Source organism: Podarcis melisellensis, assembly GCF_964234715.1.
Source record: "Podarcis melisellensis genome assembly, chromosome: 13".
NCBI classification, from domain to species: Eukaryota; Metazoa; Chordata; class Lepidosauria; order Squamata; family Lacertidae; genus Podarcis; species Podarcis melisellensis.
Genome location: NC_138545.1, coordinates 46,504,960 through 46,518,059, shown reverse-complemented (window position 1 = coordinate 46,518,059; position 13,100 = coordinate 46,504,960). Strand labels below are relative to the sequence as shown.

The window sequence follows — 13,100 nt, the reverse complement described above, 5'->3', positions numbered from 1 at the left end:
CTATTTAGAATGTTCTAAAGCAGTATACAGTGTTACCTCAGGTTAAGTACTTAATTTGTTCCGGAGGTCCATCCTTAACCTGAAACTGTTCTTAACCTGAAGCACCACTTTAGCTAATGGGGCCTCCTGCTGCTGCCATGCCACCAGAGCATGATTTCTGTTCTTATCCTGAAGCAAAGTTTTTAATCTGAAGCACAATTTCTGGGTTAGCGGAGTCTGTAACCTGAAGCGTATGTAACCCGAGTTACCACTGTAACCAGTTTTTTATTTCTATGTTCTCAAAAATTGTTGGTTCTTTGTTCTCATGCATAATGTGATTTGTCACTAATTTCTATTTATATAATCTTAGCTGTAATATCTGTTCAGATGTTTTGTATCTGCCATCCCAGAATACCATACAGGTGCACTTCCTGTTACTGAGTGCTACAGGAAGCTTTGAAGTGGCAACTATAAGCAGACTGCTGTCTTTATGTACAGGCTATGCATAGGCAGCCTAACATGGAGTATGTATAATCTTTGTGTCCTTGACTGCTTTTAGGCATAAACCCTATACAGTAAATAGTGCAAGATGGGCATATCCCAACTGAAACTCCTTCACTTCTTCTTTCTTGGTTTCATCTACAGAATTCCAGTTCTCTTACACTGCTTCTTTGGAAGATCTTGTTTTTTTCCCTTAGGTAGAAACTTTGTCTAGTGCTGGAATGTTGATTTAGTTGGTTAATGCACACCTGCTGATTCATTGGTTTGTGGCCAAAAATACCAAATAAGTAGATCACCTGATTACCTAGTTTGCAAAGGTACAGAAGATAAGAGGTCAGAACAACCCTAACTCCTGCTACCTTAGATTTTGAAAACTTAACCCTGTCTTGCCCACAGAGTACTCTGGTGAATTTGGTCACCTTTCTGTATAGTTATTTGCATTTATTTGTAATCTACAAATTTACCTGTAATTAGGGTTTGCTCTTCCTGTCCACTGTCTACATGTCAGCCTGTGATTTCACTTAGGCTTGTTTTTTGCAGCGCTGCACTTATGTTTGCAGGGAAGGAAGAAAGAGAAGAGTGATTCCTTCCTTTAGGGGAAAGGCAGGCTGGTCATTCGCCTTTCAAAAGCTGCATGATATGAGATTGGACTCTGCTGTTCCTGAGAAAATCTTTAGGGATTCTTCTTAAGCTGCCTGGAGTCCCGTCATGGGTCCCTGCAGGACCCCATGTGACACATATTCCCCAGGATGATGAGGAACCATTACTGAGCATTCTTTGGGTTTGGTCAGTCAACCAGCTACATGTCCACCTAAGAGTTATTCCGTCCAGTCCACATTTCACCAGCTTCTCCGCAAGAAGAATATCGCACTCTCCAGTTTAAAAGGCCTGTTTAATTAGCCAAAGGCCTGGAAGAAGAGGAATGTTTTCATCTGGTGCCTAAAGATATGTAAGGAAGGCACCAAGTGAGCCTCCCTGGGGAGAATATGCTACAAATAGAGAGCCACCACAGAAAAGGAGCAGCAACAAAGGGCAGAAAAGCATACAGAAAATAAGTAACACAATCCCAGTGAACCAGGGTCTACAGTAACGCTTTATTAGAAATATATTTCAAGCACTTGCAACAGTCTTTCACCTCTACTCCAGCTGGAGTAAATAAAACAATGAACAGAAAGAGGTGTGGCAATACAGGAAAATGAAATAGTCTGTAGCTATAGTATCTATGATAACTAGTCTGAGCAAGCAAGGATTCAGAATTAAAAACAAGGTCTGGAAGGTGAGAATGCAATTCAGTTCCCTACTTTGATCTGCAAAATGTTGTAATCACTAATTAAAGGTCTTTTACCTCAGTATCAACTAATCTTAACTGAAAGATTAAGAATTAAGTAATTAAGATTAAGTACAAGAATTATTAATAATTTTTCAGGTGTGGGAATAAGAATTAAGCAAAGGATAAATACTTCTCTCTCTCTCTCTCTCTCTCTCTCTCTCTCTCTCTCTCTCTCTCTCTCTCTCTCTCTCTCTCCTCTCCAAGTTCAGACCAGCTGTTATAACCTTGGGTAATTATTTTGATATAGTACAACTTCATATTACTGCATTTCTAATTAAAAGTTAAACTCAAGTTGCATTTCAGCTGACTGAACAACCTTTAAGAAAATGTTCAGTGTGTTCTACAAGATGGAAAATAGATTTTTACTCAGAGGGAAATACCACTGATTTCAATACAACTCCCATGTAAATATATAAGGTCATGCAAGAATATTTTATAGTCAAAATTCAAAGACATGAAGTGTTTTAGAAGTACATATTTTGATTGTTTCTTTGCTGCCAAATTGGTATAGGAATGCAGCCTAAAGATATTTTCTTCCATAGGGTTATGGACTCTCAATGCTATTCAAAATTAAGATACTAACTAGCTTATTGAAGGATTGTCAACCAGTGTGACATTCAGTTCTGACAGTCTCTTAATGTTCAGGTCCCTAGAGAGGCACAGGGAAAAGCACTTTGACCTTTTTAATGCTGCCATTAATGGCCCTATTTGTTCTATTAATGGTCAGAAAAGGGAAGATTTGCAAAAGCAACTGAAGGAACTGCCACAATGGCATTCTATGATAAGGAAGAAAAGTATTCTTTATTCATTTATACGCTGCCTTTTGGCCGAGAAACCCAATAGATTTACAATTTAAAGTATCAGAGTCAACAAATAATATCCTCCCATGCCAACTTTAGGAACTGATGGAACAGGCTCTCTCCCCTGGCATTCCTCACAGTCTTACTCAGAAGTAAGTCCAACACAATTCATTGGTGCTTACTTCCATGTATTTTTGTAACAAATTTATTGGCTAGAAAATAAAAGAGTCAGATTAGGACAGGATCAAATCCATAATATCCCTACATTTTGTGTTTGGTACCAGAAAAACAATGCAAGTATTTAACATATGAGTTTCTATGGACACATTTGTGTGGTAAAGAGTGGTTTTAAAAATCAGAACACATATCCAAGTAAATACTAGTGAAGTTGATAACGTTTTTTTCTGGTCCTTACAACAGATGCAAGAGTCAAGAGAGCTTTTTGCAAATCTTAACTTAAATGAAAACAGAAAACGATATTAAACTAGTAATAAACAAACTAACATTTTAGAACCATGCAACAATGGTTACCTCTGGTTTACTGAGGCTAGAGGAGACAAGAGAACCTGATCCCACATCCAGATCCCACTGCTTTCTACCTCTGTTCTCTGGGTCTAGAGCAGCAATCCGTCCATCCAAAGTGCTTATGATTATTAATGATCTGTAAATGGAAGACACATGCACAGGTCATAACTAAAAATCACACTATTCCAGGGTTCATGTTTTTAAGACCCCAAACCCACTTAATGCCAAATTGTGACAGAAAACCAACATCAACCCCAACCAAAAAAAATAAGAACCCAAAATAGTTCGACCCACTCTTAATAGAGGCATAACACATGTGGGATCATTTTCACTTCATGCAGCCTGGTGATGTGCCCATCCATGCGTTCCCTTGTCCCTTCCCCTCTTGGCTTATTAAAACATGCTGGTAATGGGTAGTTGGGTCCTATGTGGGATCAATGTATTCTTGTGTGAGGGACTAGTCCCAGGCATCTTGAACAGGCAGCAATATGGCTACTACTGAAAACACCGACCTTGGAGCCGTTGCTTTGTGGCAACTATTGCCCAGTCATAAACACTCAATTTAAGGGTAAGATAATGAAGAGGGTCATGGCAGGAAAGTTACAAGCACTCTTGGATAAAACAGATTACCCAGACCAATTGAAGCCTGGGTTGAAGTCTGGTTATGGAACTGTATCAGGTTTGGTCTCTCTGAGAGATGTCCTTTATCAGGACAACAGCAGGAATGTGACTCTATTATGTCATTTTGGCGGCAAGTCCTTGAAGGTCTGCTCCCTGTCTTGCTAGCCTTTCCCCACCTAACCTGGATGGGTGGAGTCCTGACTGACTCCAGCTACAAAAGCAGTTGGACACTCTTGGGCTGTTTTAGAGTGTTTTGCTGAGGGGATGTTGAGTGTTGTTGTTGATATTAATTTTTGTATCTTTACATCTTCTTATGATTTATGTGGAAATTGTTTCAATTTGGTTGTCTACTTTTTAATGTGTTTTACCTATTGCCTGCGGCTTTCATTATGTTTGCAGTTAGGTAACTATTCTCATGTTGCAAGCATGGTTTTAACCATGGAAAGGGAGAATACAAATAAAATGATTATGATAGCTCAGCCACTTTTGATACCACTGCCCATGGTATGTTGACGAACCATTTCTGTGATGGGCACCAAGGGCACAGTTTTATCATGATTTCAACACTATCTTCAGGGTTGTTTAAATAGAATATCACTAAGTATTCAGCCCCCTAACAGTTGTGCTGTGGGGTGATATTAGTACTGAAATAAAACCATTGTCAAAGAGAAAAACAACTACCAGACTTTTAGAAGACATCTGAAGGCAGCCCTGTTTAGGGAAGCTTTTAATGTTTAATAGGGCACGGTATTTTAATATTCTGTTGGAAGCCGCCCAGAGTGGCTGGGGAAATTATTATTATTATTATTATTATTATTATTATTATTATTATTATTATTATTATTATTATTATTACTACTACTACTACTAGGAGGAATCATTAGATTTCCATTTTTCTGTAACAAGGAGAGGACCTGTGCAAGACCTGGGTCAGTTTCAAGTCTGATGACTAGATGAAGGCCAATGCAGTTTGAATTCTGGCAAGACATAGGAGATGTGGGTGAGCAGTTTCTTAATCTATTCTCGATAACTGGTCAAGTCCCTGCTACAGATGGGGTCGTACTCCCGCTGAAGGAGCAGGTTGGTGGTCTGGGGGTTCCCATGGTTTCATTTCTATCCCTACAGTCCCAGGTGATGAGAGCGCCTTGGAGTGCCCTTTTCAGCTTTGGCTTGGTCGTTTCTAGACTGTAGTAGCCTGGACATTGCAATATGCTTCATGTGGTGCTCCCTCCAAAGCTTGCCTGGAAGCAGCAGTTCAACTGTTCACTGGGGAAGATATTGCCACCATGTTATGCTGCTGCTGAAAGAACTCCGCTGGCTGCCAATTATCTACCAGACCTCCTACAGATACTCTTACATCAGGAGGTTTATTCTATGTACCATGTAGAACTTGGGATGTTTAATGTGGCAGCACCTATCCTTTGGAACTCTCTTCTGTTGCGTATCAGGCAGCTGCTGTCTCTACTGACTTTTCAGCTGCAGACCTTTTTCTAACAAGATTTTTAAGTTGAGATTTTTATCCTAGCCTGCACAAGCACTGGACTAGAAATTGTTTTTCTTGTTAAATTGCCTTAGGACATTTCATAGGAAGCAATTCTTAAATGAAGTCAAATAATAAATAAGCATTTCCTTCCCCATTTGCCACATATTTGTATTGGCACTGAAATAATTTCTTGTCTTTTCAACTCCTGGAGAGCAGGGACAAGAGCAAAGGCACAGCAAGATTAGTAGCAGGGCTGCAACCAAAGCAGGATATACTGTACATTCACAGTACAATGCAAGTGGAACTGCAGTAGATCTAGATCCTCACAATTGTTAAGCAGTTGCGTTGTACCTTATGCAAACCACATCCTGAATCTCACTGCTGCATGACATCCCTTCAACAAATGAGTCCTACTCACAAGCAGAGTTTTGTCTCAGCTAAATTTTATAGTTTTAGACAAAGTTTCTTATTTTTAAAGATAAGTCTTAATTATATCCCTGAACTCCAGTGTGTTCAGAGTCCTCTTGAGCATCTCTTTGGAAAACCCTCAGTAGTCTAATACAGTGGTACCTCGTGTCACATACGCTTCAGGTTACATACGCTTCAAGTTACAGACTCCTCTAACCTCTCGGGTTAAGAACTTTGCTTCAGGATGAGAACAGAAATCATGCTCCGGCATCGTGGCAGCAGCAGGAGGCCCCATTAGTTAAATTGGTGCTTCAGGTTAAGAACAGTTTCAGGTTAAGTACGGACCTCGGGAACAAAATAAGTACTTAACCCAAGGTACTACTGTAATAGTGGAATTTCTTTCATAAGCCATACCTTTAGACAAACAATTCTTTCCAGAGCCGAAAGGTAGTGCTTTTGTTTGAACAATTATAGTCACAATGGAGTCCAGCCTTATCATGTTCAAGGCTGATGCCATGTTTATTCAGAACAGAAATAACTACCTCAAGCAGGAGTTAATTACTGCTCTGGTTCCATATTAAGAATGTCAAACAGGTATAGGAAGCTGGAACACATTAATAGCTGTATAGTAGTGATTCTACACCACGAACACCATAATACTAAAAAATTACTAAATTGTGTATTGTGTGTAGTCGTATCTTGGTTCTCGAATGGAATCCATTCCAGAAGTCCTTTCGACTTCTGAAAATGTTCAAAAACCAAGGTGCGGCTTCCGTTTGGCGGCAGGAACTTCCTGCACTCAATTGGAAGCCGCGTCAGATGTCCGGCTTCCAAAAAATGTACACAAACCAAAACACTCACTTCCAGGTTTGTGAGCCAAAACGTTCGAGTAACAAGGCATTCGAGAACCTAGGTACGACTGTACACATCTCAGATGTTAACAAACACTTAGGGTGAGTGATTTGACAATATATACTGTAATCTTGTTTACTGATTCAAATATTGCCTACTTGGATGTCAGGACTTTAGAAGGCATTTGCCATTTGTTACCAACCAGTTTTCAGACTTTTTTTCTAATATTATTGCTGTACTATTACATTTTTACTATCTGTACACCACCTTGTATTTCTTATGTGCCATTTATAAATATTTAAATATATTACATATATCCAATGTGCATTTCTGCACCTAGAGAGTACTGCCATCTTCATGAGTGGACTATACAGGACCTTCATTTATTATGAACCCCAGCCTGCCCTCTTTCTATGACCTCTCATGCAATTAAGAGATACTGATGTGCCCCTACCTTGTAGTCAGCCTTTTCACCTCAGATGACTACAGCACAATCATCCTGCTGCAAAACAGCATTATATACATATCTACTCAGAGGTAAGTCCCATTGCCTTCAAAAAGGCTTACTCTATGTGTACAAGGTTGCAGCCTAAGCCTTTCATATGGTTGAGGCCGCAATCCTATGCTTACTTACCCAAGAGTAAGCGCCACTAAACAAGGGTTACAACATTTATGAGTAAACATACACAGGAGTCCATTAAGCAAGCTGATGTGGGGCGTCACCCTGAAAGGAGAAGCTAGGGGCAATGCAAGCGAGGTTGGCTGGGGGCTGCATCTCCTGCTGCCTGACCCCCACAGCAGCCACCACTCACCACACCATCATGCCACCCCCCACACAGGTGGAGCTGGTGCCCCTGCAGCCACTTCCTGCTCAGCACCTAGCCGTCACCACTGCCAGGGGCTTACTGCTCACCACTGCCGGACACTTGCTGCCTCCTGCTCCTCAATCCCAGCAGCTGCAGCAGAGCACTTATGGGTGGTGGTTTACTCCCCTACTCACCCCCTGGGTCATCTTCCTCCTCCTTGTCCTCTTCAGGGCAGCCCAGGGGTGAGTAAAGGGCTGCAGACAGGGCTGAGGAGCAGGAGGCAGCAAGTGTACAGCAACATCTGGCAGTGATGAGTGCCAGGTGCCAAGCAGCAGCAAGGGGCAGGAGGTGGTAGGCAGCGCCAGGGGTTTTGCCAATAGGATTGTTTTATAAATTTCATGAATATGCAATATGGTACAGTTTTATGTGCCAAGTTATAAATAATTTTAATGCTGTTAGAGCCATAAAATAAAATTAAGTCTGAGCAGCAAGTATTGTTTGTACAGTACTTTGAGTTTTCACAAACCACTTTTTCTGCGGCTTCAAATTTTATAAAAATGTCATATCTCTAGCCTTAGCTGGCTTGTGGAGCCAGCAGAGTCACCAGGCTACTACTGAAGCCCCGGGGATGCCTCTGACCCAGAGTTCATGCTGGGGGTACAGAAGCTAATGCATAGGAGACTGAGGCCCTTGGGTTGAGACATCTCAAGTACCTTAAAATCAATTACAGCACCGGGGGCAGGGTGCGTGTGTCAGGCCTCCAGAACACTCATTTCCCCTTGTCCCCTTAGACCTCTCTCGATCACCCTATTGCTTTCGCCACATCTGGTTTCGGGTCTGTCCCACTGTCCTATCTTTTGGCCACGGAATTCACTTTCAAAGGTGTGTAAAGAAAAAGAGTGCTTTGTGGGTTTCAATGGTGTGGATGGTGATGTTGTACAAATATAAGGAAATGAGAGCTTTGGGATGGATGGGAAAAGGGTAAATTTGATTCTTGGACATACAGTACTGAACTTAAGACAAAGAAGAATCCAAGCAGATCAAAAGAAGCAGATGCAAGTGCCAGGTTGTACAGTATAAATAATATTCTGAGACAGAGAGGTGGACAGCATATAGGCTGTACTGAAAGCAGATGGATGACTATTTAATGGTAGTTGCTTCAAAAGTAAGTCTGCATAGGAATGAGCTATAAGGACTTTTTAATGGCTGTACAGTGGCTTGCATACACAAGATTCTTCAAATCACACCACTACCAGAGGCATGCAAATATTACAGTCGCAAAGGACTGTGATCATGGTTTAAACATTTTAATGCCTCTGGAGCTTTCAGCACAAGCATGGACTTTCCAAAATCTACCTTTGGGCTAAGTGATGACTAAAGTAGCATTATATTCAACTTCAACATACAATACAGTATTCATTTGCCATCACCCTCAATGGATCTACTGGGAAACTATTCACTTAACACTTTCGTTACTGGTGTGATCAAATGTATAGTTTGCCAAATATAACATAGAACATAAGGAATGTACCAATACAGGGCATGAAGGAACAATCTCACTAAACTATACAAGTTCTCAGAAACAGGAAGACAGTGCATTGAATGCAGTAAGCATCACACAGACTTTTGCATCTTTGCAAATAGGTCCACATAAGAAGGCAGATTTGTCTCCTAATACACACAGAGGTAGGTAGGTAATCTGAAAGGTGAAAAATACCACCCTTCGAGATTAGAATACTTAGGGAAAATTATATCTATCCCTGAACACAACATGTGGGCAGGTAACAGCCCATGCAGGGACCCAAGCTGTCCCAACTGCCAAACTTTTGTGTGACTACAATAAGGAAAGTGCATTCAAAGGGCACTTCTTTTCCTGTTGGAGAGGCCACAGGCCTGCTAGTCTCCACCCCAGCAAGGAAAAGCCATGTTTGTGTGTGTATATGAGCAATCGTGTACACGTCCAAGCCACGCCCACCATCACCTCAGGCAACACCCACTGGGCATGCAACCCCAAGCACCTATCCAACTGCTCAAGGGCCAAATAAACACCCACCTGTGGCTTTTCCAGCAGTCTGGTTTGCACACAAACACAAGGCTCTCCCGCCAACTCACACAGAAACGGCCACCAACAGAAGTGGGGTGATGAAGACCCCAAACCCTATCAAGTTGCAGCGAATTGAGAACAGGATGGTGGAGTTTTGATGTGCTGTGTTTAAACTTGAAACAAATAAATAAAAAAAAGGATGGTTGACCAGCAGCAGGTTGTTCTTATACTCAGGGTGAGTGGATTGCTGGCGAGTCAGGCCAGTTTCAAACCAGGGAAGGGTTACTGAGAGGGATACCTTGGGCCAGCCCATTCCACACTTAGCCCACCTCAATGGTGTGTTAACTGCAGAAACACAAAAACAGAGTTGGGGGGCAGGGTTGCAGAAGAACTATAAGCGGGAGGGGCAGGGGGGTTCTTGCTTCCTTTTGTTCTTGTTATTACTCTGATTTGAACTGATTTTATAATGAAACGATTTTAGAATGTTGTATCATTTTACTGTTGTTAGCCGCTCTGAGCCCGGCTTTGGTGGGGGAGGGCGGGATATAAATAAAATATTATTATTATGCATTTTGTATTTTATACTGCATTGTTATGCTGTATGCCCTGAGGTCTGCGGATGAAGGGCTGCGTACAAATTTAATTAATAATAATAATAATAATAATAACAATAATAATAATAATTCTTGGGAGGGAGAGGGAGAAGCGAATAAGTAAAAACCAAGACATTATAAAGCCCCTCTTCTAGTTGGATTCCTGCATCATGAAGGGCGCTTGGGACAAGAGCGAGATGATTGTCAACAACAACAACAACAACAACAAAAAGAAGAAGCAAGAAGAAATACCAACAAAAGAAGAATGGAGGATGAAACTGATGGACTATGCAGAATTAGACAAATTAACAGGAAGAATGCGAAACCTGCGGGACCAGAGATTCATCACAGAAGACTGGCGTAAATTTACAGACTATTCGAAAAGTAATTGTGATGATCAGATTACGCTCGTAGGTTGGCAAGAAGTTTTGTATTTGAATTATTGCAAAAAAATGGCAAAGAGGAGAATTATTAGTTAAGATAATTAAAGGCAATACGAATTTAAGAAATGCAGAAGAATGGTGGTAAGAATGGTGGGTCATCAGAGGTGCTGATGGAAGTCCAAAAAGATTGTATAAGAAGTGAAGTTTAGTAAAAGGCGAAAGATTTATACGATCTGAGGAGAAGCCAGAGTAAGTTTAGTGTGGAAACAAGAGGAGATACCGACGATAGAAGATTGGAGATTAAAATTGATAGACTATGCGGAATTGGACAAATTAACTAGGAAAATCAGATATACTAAAGACCAAAAGTTAATCGAGGACTGGCGAAAATTGGTGGATTATCTGAAAAACATATGTGGTATAAACACAACGTTAGTGGGATTTCAAGAGGCACTGTAAAAAACAAATAAGTATTGTTTATTAAAAATAATGGGAGTAAGGAGGAATAATGGCAATATGAAAAAAGGGAATGCGTATCAAAGGTATAAATATGGATGATTGTCAGAGACGCTGAAGGAAGTTCAAAACAGGCATAATTTGTTGTATTCGGGTTAAAATGTATAACTGGATGAAAATCAATAAAATTTATAAAAATAAAAAAAGAAGAAGTGAAGTTTAGTTGTATGTATGATAACCAATATGTTAAAATTAATTTTTTTAAAATTATATATATATATAATATATGCACACACAAAACAACAACAACAACAACTAGCCTGGCCCGTGGCTAGCGATGGAGGAGAGAGCAGGGATCGCGGAAGCAAGGCAACCGGATCCAGGCCTCTGCCGAGGTCCCCGCCGCGCTCCGGTGCCTCACCTGCAGCTGCCGCCCCGCGCGGGCGTTTCCGCGCCTTCCTCCTCCTCCTGCTCCCCGGAGGTGAAGGCCGCCGCTTGGGCCACTTCGCCGCCGGCCTCATCGTCCTCCACCGTCACGTCGGCCGCCAAGGGGAGCGCGGCGGCGGCGGCCCCGCCGAGCCCTAGCCCGGGCCGGCTGTCCTCATCCAGGAACGCCGCCGCTGCCGACCCCCTCACGGGGACGCAGAGCGGCAGCAGCCACAGGAGCACCAGGGCGGCGGCGGGAAGAAGAGGCCGAGCGCTCGGGCCTCGCGGCCCTGGCATGGAGCGGCCCTCCCCGCTCCGGTCGCCTCAGCAACACCGTTACGCTCCGGGCATAGGAAGCCAGACCCGCCGCCGAAAAGGGCTCGGTCGGTTTTACCTCAGAAGCCGGAGCTCGCCACTGCGCAGGCGCGAGCTCCTGCGACGCAACGCAACTTGCCTACACATACTACCCGCCAGCCCGCCTTTAACCAATCCCCGCCTCTTCCTCGGCCACGTTACCAGCGCGCTTTGTTTCACAAAAAGCAAGCTCGCTTCTTTTTTTTCCCCCCCAGCCTTCGGTTTCATTAGTGAGGAAAGCTGTCGTTTTTGCGCGCCCGTCCAATCGGAGGTGCGGACGCCTTTTTGTTCCCGCCTCCACGCCGGAAAAGGAGAAGCGACGCGCGATGTTTTGTCAACACGGTTCGATCCGAGCCAATGGCAGGGACGCCGCCACAAATCTCTCCCGCCAATTAAAAGAGCTCACTTCCTCATGTATCCCTATGGTTGGTTTAAGTAACATGACCGCCCCGCCCCCTCTGCTATTGGCTTTCCGCTCTCTGATTGGAGTGCGGTGGCGGTTGGTGGAGCTCAGCGACTGGCTGCTGCTTTTTTCCCGCCCCTTCCTGATTGGGCAACGCCAATGCTTCCTACGTGGCCGATTCTGAATGTGGACCACGCTCCCCAGTGCCCCAGGGCGTCAAGGGAGTTCGCGTCTTAAAGGGGCCGCAGCAGTAGAGCGCTGAGCCATGCTGGTTTTTGCAAAGTGGAAAAGAATCGCGAATGTGCTGTGTGGAATCTGAAGGCTCCTTTCGCACTCGCCCAAGGCAGCAGCTGAGAATATATAATAAATAATAACAGTGATAATGTGCTACATTACATGAACATTAATCCCAGCAGCAAAATTAAAAATTTAAGTGCCCTGTTTTATAATTAGGCCTGGTAGAATGAGACTTGGGGGACTCCTGAATGCACAGTGTGGACTTTGGAACTCCCTGCCTGTGATATACTGAGTTGAATAGGATCCAAAATGCAGCAGTCTGATTGGTCCTATAACAATAGGATCAAGAATGCAGCAGTCTGATCGGTCTTACAACAAGTTTCCACAGGTTGCATTGTTCTGCTCTCATCTGCTTAAAGGTAAAGGGACCCGTGACTATTAGGTCCAGTCATGGCCAACTCTGGGGTTGCGGCGCTCATCTCGCTTTATTGGCCGAGGGAGCCGGCGTACAGCTTCCGGGTCATGTGGCCAGCATGACTAAGCCGCTTCTGGGAAACCAGAGCCGCACATGGAAATGCCGTTTACTTTCCCGCTGGAGTGGTACCTATTTATCTACTTGCACTTTGACGTGCTTTCGAACTGCTAGGTTGGCAGGAGCAGGGACCAAGCAACAGGAGGTCACCCCGTTGCAGGGATTCAAACCGCCGACCTTCTGACCTGCAAGTCCTAGGCTCTGTGGTTTAACCCACAGCGCCACCCGCATCCCTAAAGTTGCTTAGCTGCCAGCAATTCAGAAGTGTGCATGCACATGAAAGCTCATACCAAGAACAAACTTAGTTGGTTTCTAACGTGCTACTGGACATTATGTAGGAACAGCCTCTGTATAAGGAAGTTCCGTT

General features: G+C 43.1%; 1 protein-coding gene across 3 annotated transcripts in view; it reads right to left on the bottom strand.

The window, feature by feature from the left end:
- The window catches only part of EIF2AK3 (eukaryotic translation initiation factor 2 alpha kinase 3), a 41,172-nt gene extending 29,562 nt beyond the window's left edge, over positions 1-11,610 (bottom strand). The window contains exons 1-2 of one of the 3 annotated variants that reach the window (XM_081883861.1): positions 11,203-11,610; positions 3,142-3,271 (exon numbers count right to left, since the gene is read on the bottom strand). In XM_081883861.1, coding sequence (XP_081739987.1) covers positions 3,142-3,271; positions 11,203-11,504 — 432 coding nt within the window. In that variant the 5' untranslated portion in view covers positions 11,505-11,610. The remainder of the gene's footprint in view (positions 1-3,141; positions 3,272-11,202) is intronic. The other 2 variants (XM_081883860.1, XM_081883859.1) reach the window with 2 other exon arrangements.
- Positions 11,611-13,100: the final 1,490 nt, after the last annotated feature.